This window comes from Rhinoderma darwinii, chromosome 12 (assembly GCF_050947455.1).
Source record: "Rhinoderma darwinii isolate aRhiDar2 chromosome 12, aRhiDar2.hap1, whole genome shotgun sequence".
In the NCBI taxonomy this organism is placed as follows: Eukaryota; Metazoa; Chordata; class Amphibia; order Anura; family Rhinodermatidae; genus Rhinoderma; species Rhinoderma darwinii.
Window position 1 is genome coordinate 11,691,288 of NC_134698.1, and position 16,231 is coordinate 11,707,518.

The 16,231-nt window shown below is 37.5% G+C and overlaps 2 protein-coding genes across 2 annotated transcripts; both read right to left on the bottom strand.

Annotated features, from left to right (window-relative positions):
- Positions 1-558: 558 nt before the first annotated feature.
- LOC142665066 (olfactory receptor 6N1-like) lies at positions 559-1,509 on the bottom strand. The gene has a single exon (XM_075844608.1). The coding sequence runs from the start codon at positions 1,507-1,509 to the stop codon at positions 559-561; it is 951 nt and encodes a 316-aa protein (XP_075700723.1).
- Positions 1,510-12,894: 11,385 nt separating this feature from the next.
- LOC142665067 (olfactory receptor 6N2-like) lies at positions 12,895-13,842 on the bottom strand. The gene has a single exon (XM_075844609.1). The coding sequence runs from the start codon at positions 13,840-13,842 to the stop codon at positions 12,895-12,897; it is 948 nt and encodes a 315-aa protein (XP_075700724.1).
- Between the last annotated feature and the right edge of the window lie 2,389 nt (positions 13,843-16,231).

Sequence of the window (16,231 nt, forward strand, 5' to 3'; positions counted from 1 at the left end):
TTGCGTCTCACATCTTTATTTAATATATGTACGTGGTCAACATTTACCAAACATTTGCTTGTGAAGTTACTTGCCAGATATAAGACAGGTGTCTTTGACTTCTAAATGTGTCCTCTCTATTCATGCTCTATTCTAGTCTGTTGTTGCCGACCATATTCGCCCATTGAAGTTTATTGGTGTGTGAATAAAACGGACAGACAACGGATGACATCTGTGTCCTGTCCACTTTTCACGCATCCGTTGCTAAGTGATGCAGAAAAAAAAGGTGGAACCAGGAACTGCTTGCAGAGGAGAAAAAGGGATGATATGAGGACATAAAAAAATGGACACACGGAACGCATACAAACCCAACATGGACATTCAAAAGGTTGAAAATGTTTCCTTTTTTGTGGATGCAAATCTGACACGCTCGTGTAAATAAGGCCTTAAAAGGATTGTCTAGGATTAGAAAACAGGGTCTGTTTTTTTCCCCTGAAATAGCACCACTCTTGTCTATGGGCTGTATCTGGTATTGCATTCAAGGGAAGGGGCTGTATATTGACAGCACTACATCAGTGCCTACTGCATAGGATGAATATGCCTTTGTATGCCTTGAAGACCTCTTTTTAGCCCAGACTTTACGTCCTGGTTCCTCAAACTATAAATGATGGGATTGAGAAATGGGGTGAACATAGCATATACAAGAGCATACAATTTGTCATAATCTGCCGAATGGGCTTTTTTGGGACTAGCATAAACAATACAAGCAGTACCGAAGAACATGGTCACCACTATCAAGTGTGAGGAGCAGGTGGAGAAGGCCTTAATTCGTCCTTTTTTAGTCTTCATCTTTATGATGGAATATATTATATTAATGTACACAAGAATGACAATGGCAAGGTTGAACATGGTGGTAAAGCCACCAACAAATCTATTTATGACGAGAGTGACTGTGATATCACTACATGCCAGGCTGAGTAATGGCGCTAAGTCACAGAAGAAATGATGGAGATAGTTTGCTCCACAAAACAGAACTCGAGATGTTAGTGTAATTGGAATTATTGCTATTGAGAACCCAGTTATCCAACACATCAGGCTTAAGTCTCTACAGACTGTGGCATTCATGATGATATTGTATCTGAGAGGTTTACATATGGCCACAAATCGGTCAACAGCCATGACAGACAATACGATACCCTCAGTGATACCCAAACCATGGAACATGTAGAGCTGAGCAAAGCACCAGTAGAAAGAGATCTTCTTATTTTTGGTCAGCAGCATAATTAAAAGCTTGGGGGTTGTGGTAGTAACATACCAAATCTCCAGAAAGGACAGGTTGGTGATGAAGAAATACATGGGCGTGTGGAGATGAATGTCATAATATACCAACAAAATGATCACCATGTTTCCAAAAAGAGTGAAAATGTAGATAATAAGGAAGGATATAAACATAGTAACACTATAGTTCTCAAGTTCAACAAATCCTTGCAGCACAAAGTCATTGAACTTCGTCCGGTTCAAAATTTCCATGACACGATAGGTTCACAAATTCATGTGATATATTATTGCGGTTCCTACTTTCATATATATTGCTTTATCTGTAGACAAAATATAATTGAAAATAGCAAAAAGTTTAATATTTTAATTTTAGGATTATGGTAATATTCATAATTTAGTTTTTCTTTTCCAAATTATACAATAACTAGACATAAAATTACACAACACTTCAGAATTTATATTTTTGACATGTAGTTCATGACTATTGTTACTACTACTACGTAACAAAATAGAAGGTCTATAAACCTGGCCATACACAAGAGATAGCTGTCAGCCAAACTCTTTTTAGGTCGACAGCTATTTCTCCCAACTCCACCATAGACATGCATACTCAACTTGGCTGAGCATGCATAGTTATTTCTACGGGGAGAAGGCAATAACATGTGTCTGGCAGTGGCCTATCTCCCATGAGAACAGAGGAAATTCAACATTTCCGCTCCTTCTTTCCCCGATACCTGCCACCAAGGGTCATTCGGGAGAAACTCATACACATTCGGATTTTGGATGATCCAGCTGAAGCTTGAAACCACTTAAATCTTAGTGTCGTAGTAATATTCTTGACAATAAACTAGTATTACAATGAATCATGTTAGTTTCAGTGAATAATAATAATAAAAAATAATAACATTAAGATTAACTATTTGTAATGCAAAGACTGTGACAAGAAGGTCCAAAATATGATCCACTTCTAGAATATCTAATGATAATGAGTCCTACAAAAGATTCTACATGGCTATTATTGATAATATTACTACTTAGGCTAGTAAAAAGTATTATTACTGCCTATTCTGTTACGTATAATACCAAAACTATGACAAAAGATTGTGTGTCCATCACATATCCAGCTCCGGCAGTCACTTTTAGAGATGCCTCCACATTGTCCCGGCTCCACATACACAGACCTCACATTGTCAGGGTTATAAACCGTTCAGATGACGTGTGCGACTTTAATATTTTTATTCCAAAATTACATCTCCATGATATGTGGCACATCTCTACTATTGAAATGGGAGTTTGTCACTTTCATCATTTTTTTTCCAGGCCAGTTCAGCATTTTAATGTACTGGGTACAAAGTCATTGAAAAATTAAATAACAAGGAGCCCCCCAAAAAAACAACAGAACAAGTAAAAATACTCAGGACAAATGCTGAACAAATTTGGAGAAAAAACATTTATCAATTCTTGCATTTTCAAAATGTTTGCCTAAATTCTTAATTTTCAGAACATTTTTATAATACAATATTTACATTTAGTATTCATGCCAATAGACCCCCGACCTCCTCTGCTGTTGGCTCTTAAAATTATATATTCTTATTTTTAAATATAATTTATCCCATTTACTATCATTTGTAGTGTAACTTTAAAGATTTAATTTTTTTTTCCTCAATTTCAAAGATTTTTATTTTTTTATTTTTCTGCCCATGGGGTCAACAGATATATATATATATTTCGTTGAGAAAATGTATTTAAAGTCATTCAACCACATATGCCATGCTATATATGTATATATTTTATATATATATATATATATATATATATATATATATATATATATAAATATATATATATATATATATATACACACACATATATATATGTGTATATATATCTATATATATATGATGGAGTAAGCAAAGTGAGGGGACAAACATAAATCAATAATAAAAAATAAGAATACTTATAGAAACAAAAAGTACATAAAAATTGAGGCAAAATGGGATAATAAAATGGATGCCAATCTCTTCATATGTTATTTTTTTAAGGGTAGACTATTGTTTCATTAACCATGAAGTAGCTTATAAATTTCGGATACCATTGATAATGTTTTGCTAAATATGATACAATGGAGCAAAATTATAAAATGTTTCTTAATTTATTTATTCTCTACACCAAATTTCCTAATTTTTTTATGCTGATATGTGAATTTGAAGCAAGTATCACCCTATAGGAATGGACTGTCAGGTAAAGTTTTACGTTTTTACGTCTAATTTTTTGTACTGTTTTTTTTTGTTGAGAGGAAAGGGGTGGACCAGCAAAAGAAGTGTTGTTTCTCTTGTCAACCATAAATTGTCCATCATCATCTTACATTTTGATACCATGGGTTCTCTCCATGTAAACGTTCATGAAGATATATTGATGTAGCAGAACTGAATTTACTTGCATCTTTTTCCAAGCTGAACAAGCCAAATTTTTCTAGCCGTTCATTGTAAGCGACACCTCCTATCCCATTGAATCATCTTGTCGCCCACCTTTAAAACCCTCTCTAACGCTCCTATATCCTTTTTACAATTTGAAGCCCAAAACTTAATTCCATTTTCAAAATGTGGCCTTACAAGGGATTTATAGAGGGGTAATATTACATTTGAATCACAAGTATTTATCTTTCGTTTTATACACCCTAAAATCCTAATTGCTTTTACAGCTGCTGCTTGACATTGAGTGCTGCAGTTTAGCTTATTTGTAACCAGAATACCAAAGTCCTTCTCTTGTTCCGTTATTATTATTTTGACCTAGTTACATTACTTTACATTTATCAACATTAAATGTCATCTGCCATGTTTTTGCCCATGCTGCCAGCTTATCTAGGACTTTATGTTAAATGTTATAGTCAACTGTTTTAAGTAACCTACAAAATTTTGTCAGCAAAATTTGACACCTTTCTATAAATCCCATCCACAAGATCATTATTAAATAGTTTGGAAAAAATAATAGAACTCTGTTCTCTGTCCAATCTTTTGTGCGCAAAGTGCACCCTAGCTGTACCAATTGGTTCACCCATTGTGTTACCCCACTGAACTTTAATACAAGAATCAGGATTCCATATACCCACCTTCTGTAAGTTCAACCGTAGAGCCAAATCCTATAATTGGTAACAGTGCAGGTATTTATATAGTATTTTATCTACTGATGTGACATAAAACACGCCAACACACAAATATTCTGTGTTTAGGTGGAATCTCATGGGGTACCGGTTATAGTGATTGACATCAAGACTTGAAAGTAATTTAATTAATCCTTTGAGTCTTGTTAAACATAAACTGTAGTTGAAACTGCATAGACTAATTTCAGTGTCTCATATGTTCCATTAATTATTTTTTGTCAATGTATTTTCTTAATGACAATTCCTCTTATAGTATATATAATTAATAATAATAACAACAACAACTGAATGATACAGTGAGTATTTATCAGCCTGGCACCATAATCTGGTATGTCCTTGGTGCATGATGGAAATGACCATCCTTAAGAGATCGATCACTGACGTTGACCCACTGATGAATATCAGCACCCAAGATAATAAGACCATTGGACCCTCTGCTGTAGACCTTCGCTGTAGATCTCTAAGGACACTGGTGTTTATTACTATCCTAAGTATAAATAGAGTTTGTAAGTCTATAAGATCCAGCACGTTGATGGTCCTGACTGGGGATGCCGGTTTGGAAATTTACTGTAATGAAAATGAATAAACATTCTGTTGACTTAAAATAAAAGTAGCTGATACGGAAACAAAATTTCCCATGTAACTAGTAGATAGTGTCCACTGTTTTTTATTGATGATGTCCCCGATAGAAAATTATCAGTTTAGGCCATGCGTGACAATAGTGTTGGAGGAAAGAGAAGGCATCACTGTGTGTTCCCCACTTTTCTACAGCCTATCTTTCCCGTCCCAGTCCCAGTTGGCTGGTCTACCAGCAGTAGACATAGGTTCAGTGGTTTCCCCTTTGGCATGTTGAAGAGCTTGCAAAGACGTCAGCTCCTCTTCCTTCTCCTTCTACTGTTTCCTTTCTTGGAAATAAATCAGATTCTCAAGAGGTACTGCACTGTATGAGAGCATCATAGAAGGACACACATGATTAGACATATTTACAATATAGATGTGTCCATCCTTAACTTTGCTTAAATTTGGTTAAGGACTTCAATTTCTCAGGAAACAGATTCAATACAATATCGCGACATGCCGCTAAGTACGTCACAGACACTAGGTGGCCAAACATAGACATATATAGCATAGACATCTCGTGACGGAGTGTCGTGAAATTATGTTTATTCTTTTAAGCTGGTCATCTTGCGCCACACGTCTCTAGATATATTGAGTTATGAGGAAAGGTAAAGGAAGGAAGGACACATCTGTAGGCGTCAGAAATAGCCTGATGAGTCATCTGGTCGCCACAGCTCTTTGTCGTTGCTGTTGTTTATCCCTACTAGTATTTTTCACTATTTTGACCAGGTAAGTCATCAAAGACATATGTTGCACCATCCAATGTTAATGTTTCAGGTGTTGAAGGTGGTGTGTACCTCAGCAGAGGCAGGAATTGCCCCGAATACCCTGAAATGTAACCCTACCGTGCTAACGCAATCAATACCTTGCTAGAAAAAGTTTTGGAGTGTGTCTGTGGCAATTTTTGCTCATTCATCCAGGAGAACATTTGTGAGGTCAGACACTGATGTTGGAGGAGGGGGCCTGACTGACAATCTCCATTCTAGTTCATCTCAAGGTGTTGGATGTTGTTGAGGTCAGGGCTTTGTGCGGCCAGTCAAGTTCTTCCCACCAAACTCACCCAACCATGACTTTATGGACCTTGTGCACTGGGGCGCAGTCATGCTGAAACAGAAAAGAGCCGAACCCCGAACTGTTCCCACAAAGTTGGAAGCTACAATTGTCCAAAATGTCTTATGCTGAAGCATTAAGATTTCCCTTCACTGGAACTAAGGGTCCTAGGCAACACCTGAAAAACATCCCCATAGTATTATCCCTCCTCCACCAAACCTTACAGTTGGCACAAAGCAGTCAGGCAGGCAACATTCTCCTTGCATTCACTAAACCCAAACTCGTCCATCAGACCGCCAGAAAGAGAAGCGTCACTCCACAGAACACGTTTCCACTGCTCCAAAGTCCAGTGGCGGCGGCTTTACACCACTACATTCAACGCTTGGCATTGTGGCTGGTGATGAAAGGCTGGCATCCAGCTGCTCGGCAATGGAAACCCATGCTATGAAACTCCCGGGGCACAGTTTTTGTGTGGATGTTAATACCAGAGGAGGTTTATACTCTGCAGTTATTGAGTCAGCAGAGCGTTGGCGAATTTTATGCACTATGCACCTCAGCACTCGGTGACACCGCTCTGTAACTTTACTTGTTCTACCACTTCATGGCAGTTGCTGTGGTTCCTAAACACTCCCACTTTGCAATAATATCACACACAGTTGATAGTGGAATATCTAGGAGGGAAGAAATTTCACATACTGACTTGTTACACCGGTGGCGTCCTATTACAGGACCACGCTGGAATCCAGTGAGCTCTAACCCATTCTATCACAAATGTCTGTAAAGACGACTCCATGGCGAGTGCTGAATTTTATATACCTGTGGGAATGGGACTGAATGAAACACCTGAATTCAATGATTAAGAGGTGCATCCCAATACTTTTGTCCATATAGTGTATATAACAGTATGGTTACCATAGGGGAGTACAAACATTGTGCATAACCAAAATATAGATTGCATTTTGCCAAACTAGAATAACAGTGATAAGGGAGCCATACATGATTGGATGATATCAATGTAATATTATATAAGATTTGTGCATGAAAGTCCTACATAATATATAACCTATTATCAATGGGCATCATTTTTGCATCCTAAAATGGGTAAAGGATACCGGATTAAGCGGGTTCCACATCTGCCAAACAATATTCCTGATATACTGTATAATCACACAACACGACAGAATGTAAGGAGCAAACATAACCCACGATACGTAGAGACCTTATTGACCTACCGGTACCAAAACATTTCCTAAAACAACATAATTTGAGCCAATTACGCTTCAGGATTATTGACCATGTGCCCAAAATACAAAGAGGTGGGGACAGAGAGGAAATATTGAGACAAAAAGAGTTTAGGTGTATTTTTGAACTTGAGAGCTTTACAATCAAGGGGCCAAAATGTTGACTTTTCTTTGACACCCGTCCTATGAAGAATACTTACCGTTACTATTATAATTCCGTAGATGTACTGACTACATAGTTCTGCATGCCTTACAAGATGTATATATATATATATATATATATATATACTGCATATATATATATATATATATATATATACTGTATATATATATATATATATATATATATATATACATGCACAGTATATATACAATATATACAACATAATTTTTATTTTTATATTGTTGTTTTTTTTTGTATTGAATGACACTTGGGACTTTCTTGTTACACAGGGTCGTAATGTAACTATATTTAAGCTTGGATTATGACTGTGTTCCAGTGTGTGATGAGTTTTATAGGTTCATGATATACTATATATAAGTGGGGATAAGATAATGCTGATCACAATTGTCCTTTCCTTACAGAATATATAATATTTAGAGGCCGGAATATTATGTAGCGCCTTTAACCCCTTCCCGTTGCAGCCATTATTTGGATTTTCATTTAAATTTTTTCCTTCCCACCTTCGAAAAGCCATAACTTTTTTATTTTTCTCTCGATATAGCCCTATGAAAGTTTTATTTTTCGTTTTTCGTGGCACAATTTATTGTACCATCTAATGTACTAGGAGACGGGGAAAAAATTATCTGTGGGGTGAAAAATTAAAAATATAAAGAATTTTTCATTGATTTTTTTGGCGCGTTGTGTTTACGGCGTTCACCGTGCAATTAAAACTACATTTTTACTTTATTTTGCAGGTCAATACGATTATGGTGACACCAAATTTATATAGTTTTTTATGTTTTGCTACTTTTATAAGGAAAAAACTAATTGTAAAAACAAAAATTTATTTTGCGTTGCCAAATTCTGGGAGCTGTAACTTTTTTATTTTGCTGTCGATTGAGCAGTATGAGGGCTTATTTTGTACAGGACGAGCTTGAGGTACATGCGAGTTTTTTTTATCACTTTTTATTCCATTTTTTGTGGGACATGAGGTGACCAACAAACATCAATTCTGGCATTTTACAGGTTTTTTTTTTAACAACGTTCACTGTGCGGGTTAAATAATGTTATATTGTAATAGATCAGACTTTTATGGATACGGCGATGCCAATTATGTCTATTATTTTTTATGGCTTTTACAATGCTTTAGCAGGAAAATTGGAAAAGGCTGTTTTTTTTTAGCTTTATTTAACATATTTTAACTTTTTTACTAGTCCTTCTAGGGTACCTGAACCAGCGATCGGTAGATCTCTATCACTATTTGCTGTAATATATCGTGTCTCTGCCAGGCTCCTATTAAGCCTGGCAGGGCTTAATAGGAGTACAAAGATGGCAGATATTATTAGATAGCTATTGACTGCAGAATATAAGGAGTTAAACCAGCATCAAAGCAGTTAAATGAACATTTAAGGGGTCAAACGATCAGGATCGCGCTCAAGCGCGATCCCACTTGTTTCAGTGAAGTGTCCGCTGGAACATACAGCCGACACCCGTATTTTATGGAGCGTACTAAGCCCGTGAGCCTGTTCCATACTTCCCCTACCCGGCTATGATGTCAGTATACGTCTTATGTCGGGAAGGGGTTAATCACATTTTCTATATAATATTACCTTGATGCGATCCAACGATGTATAGTGCTTTTATCCGTTACTATGCTTTGACCAAATGTAATCTATGTTTTGGTTCTGCACAATGTTTGTAAATCCCTATGGTAACAACGCTGCTACATATGGCGGCTACCAGTCAATTATGACGCTCCCTAAGTAATATGGTAACCAAGCACATTGTCAGGACAAGCGTGATGCCATGACGTGAGTCTGAGCTGAAGAGACTGTATGATAGAAACGGTCGCATACCTTGCCTGATGACGCATGTCACATAAGATGGATGTGATGACGCAAGTTACGGAACTATACAATCTACTGTTGCTTTATGTGACGTCACTGAGGGGTGGTACGCATGACGTGGTAAGGAACATCTGGTTCCGTAAGAGACACTATTGTTGTATATTGAAAAACACCCAGGTATTTCTTACTATTACTTTATACACGGTTATTACATATGTATATATATATATATATATATATATATATGTCTGCTATTAACGGATTATGAATACATTTTCAGTTGTTTTTTGTTATTTAATGGGGAGCAACCATCGATCTGTACACTTTTTGGGATTTTGATGTGCTTGAAACAGGCTGTATTGAGAATAAAACGTTGAACAACCAGAGTAAAATGTCCATGATTGTTTGGATATCAGACCAGAGTGCTGTCCTTTACTCAAATATATTGTTGGAAGTCAGTAGGACGGAGCCCCGTTTGGGACTAGTGCCACGCACATTGAAAGACTTTGGACTTTTGATAATGTCTACTTCCTAGTAGTAACAGCTTGCAGCACTAATGCCAACAGGATGCATATCGAAGCACCTCTTTTGCCCTGGGAACTGAGACTGGACTGTTGTTTCTGTGACTGTAAAGATGGAGTCGAAAGGTTGTTTTGGACATTCTTATTTGCCTCCTACATGACAGCATAATGACGGTGTATGTGAGACCACTAGACCCCTTTTCCAAAATGTGTGCCTAAGCTTGGCTGATCTACTCCTGGAAAACACGAGAAAAAGTCATAGATGAATGTGGAGAAATGAAAAAAAAAAATTCACATGGGATAGCTGCACAGGGATCCAATAGTTTTTATGGTTAAGAGCCAGAAGTAATGTTTAAGACACCATTGTCTTGATGCCTGCTTGACACGAAGCGGTCATTCCTCATGCACCCCATGTATCATTGCATAACACCCTAGCTTTTCTTGCTCACTAGGACCCAGTTTTCAGGTCCAGCACTTCATCATTATACTCCATGTGTCCACCCAACTCTTTGAAAAAAATTAAAATAAATAGAAAGCACTATCCTTTTTCCACCCCAATATCTTTAAAAGATCCACCACCACTGCCTATTCAATTGCTGCCTTTACTTCTGGTAACTCAATGCTGTAATCTCCTGGTGTTTACCCAAGGTGTAAAGTACTTGGAAGGATGCAATCTACATGTGACATACAGTAAGTATTATTATAATCATCTTAATGGAAGTGCCCTAAAACAATGATCAACTCTAATATTCCTTCGGAGTATCAAATTGAAGACTACTATGGTCAACTCTGTCCCTTTTTTGATTGCTGCTGCCTTCATTCCTTGTCCCAATAATTCTCCCAGCAACAGGAAGAGTGAGTTAAAGTTTTTTTGTAGAGGAAGAGGCCTGGCCAACTTTTTGGATGTTATGATGACGCAGTTTTTAAATTAAAGCGCTTTTTCCATGTCCCAGTTGAAAAAAAAAAAAAGGTTCAACAATGGACAGAGCATTAAAATGTAATTATTTGTTTTGCCAGTGCACTCAATGTCACCGTTGAAAACAAAACCTGGAATGATGTATGTAGAGAAAACGAAGAATTTTGTTTTATTTTATTTGGCAGTAAATTATGTTATGTGCACTTCATATGTGTCACAGATAAAAAAAAATGCAGGCAAATTATATAGTTGTAGCACACTAACACTGATTAGCTGATTTTCCCTGCTAAATATAGCATCAGATAGGAGCTGTTGTTGTTCAGTTTCCCAATTTTCACAAAATCTTGATAACAGCCCAATGTTGCCACTGAAATATGTTCACATAACATCATAATTTCTTGCAATGTTGTACCTTTTTCTTCAGCAAAGAGCAATGGATTGACTATAAAGAGCGCATTAATTTACTGACCAGATTATTACCTATATATCCTGATTATATTCTTATATGGCCCAAACCTTATCTAATATTGGACTGCAAGAAGGGGCGTAAGCACATATGAGTAAAAAGGGGGCTCTATGTGTGCAGTTTTTGGGGTATTTTCAACAGATTAGTGGAGACTTAAAATATCACACTATTTGGGATTTAAATTTTGGGAGTTATGATTTTTCACATCACGTCATAGAATATCTGCCATTTTTGGTCTAAATGTTTATTTGTCACTGTACTGAAACAAATTGACCCTTTAAAGGGCGCCTTATTCCAGTGTTTCTATATATTTATCGAAAAAAGTATGTAAACATACTTTTTTCTTGCGTCATGCTTGCGATTCACAATCCCACATGAGCACAGTCACATACATGATCACAAATGTACATGCTCGCTACATACATTCACTATGCAGAGACACACATATGCATATTGTAATGCAAGGGTGGAATCCCGGGGGATATCCATCACTTTTCTGTAGCAAGCTGAAGCGTGGGATTGGCGCCAGAGGTGTAACCAGCGAGGGCCTGGCCCTGTGCTGCGCCCACCCGCAGCTCAGACCTTCTCAGATCAACTTCCCCCCAGATCAGACATAAAAAAAAAAGAATGCCTTTACTCACCACTCTTGCGACTTCTCTTGTCTACAGGGGGTCCGCCCTAGATCACCTCAGGCGACATCAGGACCATGTATGCGGCGTAGCACGGGTCGCCTGATGTGTCAGTCTAAGATGATCCCGGGCCAGTGCCCTTTCATTCCCGGGCCAGTGCCCTTTCATTCCGGGGCCTGTCACAGTTGCACCCCATGCTACCAGAAATGTTACTCCACTGATTGGTATAGATGAGAGAATGCAGTGGGCAATGGAGCAGAGAACACGAGACAATTTACACTGCCAGTCTGCACAGCCCCGAGAGTCAAAAACTGAGGCTGGAGGAAGATAATACTGACTTAATCACAGTGAGTCATAGTGGCAAATTACACTCATCGTGAAATCACTCTACCAAATCATACCCGTGTTGGGGTGTTTTTACACATTCCTGTTTTGCAGTGTTTTTTGTTGAAATTTTCCACAAATTGTGGCAAGAAAACCAACATGTGTAAATGTACCCTAAGCCTGGCCAGTAAATTTTGCGTAGAAAATACTGATAATCCCACTCTGAATATTAAGGAACAGATTACTACACCACCAGAGAGAAAAAGATAATTGTCACACATATAACACATCAAATGAGAATTAGCGAGGAGGACCCCAGGAGTACTAATAAAAAACAGCGGTCATCTGATCACACATTCATATCACATTTAAAACACACTACAAATGTAAGTCATAGATTTCAAAAAGCCTATTGGTGCAAAAATTTTGAAGAAAATATTTGAGCAATGCTTTATTAAATTCTATCAGGGACTTTGTCAATTACTTATGGACATGTTATTACACAATGATATAGATTGTCGGTGGAAAGAAAGACAAGTTCCTAAATTTCAGACATGATGTGTCAATCCAGACAAAAACATAAATTATTGTAATTGTCTAACTTTAATATTCTTTGTAAATCTAGACCATAAAATGTAGTATTCAGCATGGAATTGAACGTAAACAAGGAGGATTGGGAGCGTAAATTTGCAGCATTTTCTGTTACCTTTCTTTGATATGTCTCTGTATGCTTTGTAGGCCCCTTTTTAGCCCAGATATTACCTCCTCGTTCCTTAGACTATAGATGATTGGATTGAGGAATGGAGTGAACATAGCATATACTAGGGCAAATAATTTGTCATACTCCACTAAATGTGGTCTTTTAGGACTGGCATAAACACTACAAGCAGCACCATAGAATAGGGTCACCACTATCAAGTGTGAGGAGCAGGTGGAGAAAGCCTTTATTCGTCCTCTATTAGTCTTTAACTTTATAATGGAATATATGATATTAATGTACATGAGAACGACAATGGCAAGGTTAAACATTGTAGCAGTGCCACCAACGGATCTGTTTATGGTGACAGTCACGGTGATATCACTACATGCCAGGTTGAGTAACGGCGCTATATCACAGAAGTAATGATTCACGTAATATCTTCCACAAAATGGAACCTGAGAAGTTAGAGTCATGGGAATGAGGGCCATCAGAAACCCAATTATCCAGCACATCAGGCCTAAGTCTCTACAGACTCTGGCATTCATGATGAGGTTGTATCGGAGAGGTTTACATATGGCCACAAATCGGTCAATGGCCATAATAGCCAATAGATTACATTCCGTGATACCCAAACTATGGAACATGTAGAGCTGAGCAAAGCACCAGTAGAAAGAGATCTTCTTATTTTTGGTTACTAACATAGTCAAAAGTTTTGGGGTTGTGGTAGTAACATACCAAATCTCCAAAAAGGACAGGTTAGTGATGAAGAAATACATGGGCGTGTGGAGATGAATGTCATAATATACCAACAAAATGATCACCATGTTCCCAAAAAGGGTCAAAATATAGATGATAAAAAAGATTGTAAACAAAACTGGACTGTAGTTCTCAAAGATAAAAAATCCTAGTAGCTCAAAGTCTTTGAAATTTGTCTGGTTTAAATTTTCCATGACACGATATTTTGGGAATTCCTATGATGATATTTAGTTTACGTAATGCACTTTGAGTCCGGTCACATCATATATAAATATCTATGGACAAAAGACATAAGTAGAGAGATATTGAAAGCAAACAGTTAAATATGTAATCCAGACTGTTGTTCCTAAGTTATTACTACTATTGCCCAAGGTGGCGGAATTTAACATGGTTGGAAAGGAGCGCCAATTCCAACTAATATATGTTGCCCAGAAATGTCCCGAAAGATGTCCTACCAAGACAACCCCTTCACAAATGGAGTCAGTTTGGAGAGAAACTGATTGATTCTAATATTTAGATAAACAGCAGATATCACTGGGGTAAGTTGAGTTATCCACACATTTCCTCTGTAGAGGTCATGCAGTATTATATGGCGCCATTCATTTGACCAAGTAATACATAGCCAGACCGAGTCCACCAAAGTGGGATCTGCCCTTTGTTGAAAAAACAGATGAACTGTAAGGCTGGCCATACGTTTCAGACAGCTGTCGCCTGAACGCGGCCAACAGCTATTCCTCCCGATTCTCCCTTTTACACATGCATGGATTTGGCCGAGTGCGTATATGTTCTCAATAGAGAGTAGAAAGCTTCCGCCCAGACTCCCCGGGCAGTGACTTATCTCCATGCAAAAAAAAAAAGGATTGGGCGTATTGGAATACATTATGCCCGACCCTTCTCTCTCCCGAAATCTGCCATTGGGGGAGAGTCGGTACACCGTCATACAAATTAGATGGTTGGACAGTAACGATTAAATTGGCAGGTTTGGCCGACATATATCTAATGTGTATGGACACCTTAAGGAAGCCTACATCATAATAACCTCTTAGTCTTTGAAAGCTTTAAATTAAGACTTGTTTTACAAAATTAACTTTGAGAATAATACATTTAAGTTATAAGCACACATTGACTTTTTAATCTACTGTATTTTTTTTTGTGTACATTAAGATAAAAATTATAATTCATAAAATTTTTGAGACATTCTTCGGGGGGAAATATAATGCAAAATTAGTCAGTTTGAATTTAATCTCTACGTGTTGCACTTAGTGAATAAAATACTTCTAGATACATAGCTTCTTTTAGAGGAGGGGTAGCCTGAAGCTACTGGGCTCCAATTAAAAATCTATAAAAGAGCCCAGGATTATTTGGACCCCCTCAAACATCATGGCCCTGGTGCAATTGCAACCTCGCCACCTCCTATAGTTACTTCCCTCCCCCCAAGGACTGGTCCAAATTTACAACAGTCAGTATTTTTTATGTGCATTGTCCACTATTCTTTATACATTTTAATGCTAATATATATTGAAATTGTTCCTTTACATTGTGATTTTATTTCTATCACTCCATTTTTTTAATTTTTGTCTATTCCCTTTCGGGCTTTTTCCAAAAGAGCATTACACAACATAGAAAGACAAAAACATAAAAATAAAATATCAATAAAAATAAAAGATAACTGTACCCACCTTATGGTTCGCTTTCGTGGCAAATGATGGCAGTGGGGATATTATTGTCCTTTATATAGTAGGGGAGATAAAATGTGCCCAAGCTACTAAACCATTACATTGTTTGTCATTTTGTATCTCATGGGTACATTCATTTAATGATTCCTCAGAGCCTTGTTAAATATGTATTGTATATATTGTATATATCTGAATTGTTAAGGAAAACTGACAGAATGATGGCAAGCCAAACACCAATTGGAATTACAATTGCTAGACATCACTACTGTTAATGTTTTTAACCCTTTTGTCATAATAGTATGTCGCAGTAGTTGGGTCATTCGAGTGACCCTATGTACTGTTATGCTGCCATGATAGCCCGATCATAGCCAATCACAGTCAGTAATGTCTGTGGCAGCTAAAGCTGGCCACACACTAGAGGTTTTCGATCAAAAAGGCTGATTTAGACCATTTTCGGCCAACTGTCGGGGCCTTTTGTCAACATGAATGAGCATGACAGATGTCGAACAAATGCAGACGACTGTGGAAAAGTTGATCTGCCATGTAGGATATTTTTGGTTGCATCTGCGGTCTCCTGCGGAATGAGGCCAGCACAGCATTTGCTGTTGCTACATCTGTAACGGTTTTTGTTGGTCCAGCTTTCGGAGGGCGACAGAACCTGTTTCTCAGAATTTGGCAAAAAGTTTGTCAACTGCTCTGTGGGTAATGGGAGACCTGTTTGGGTGGCATTGGTTGAAATCTTCTGCGATGACACGTTTGCTTCATTCAAAATGAGGACAATCCACGCTTTCTACTTGGGATAACGCCATAATTCATATCGCCTGTAGAGATGAATAATCACTGTTTTAGCATGAGAATTAATAAAAAGTATTTCTGGTAAAATTCTATATAAGTTGAATCCAGTATG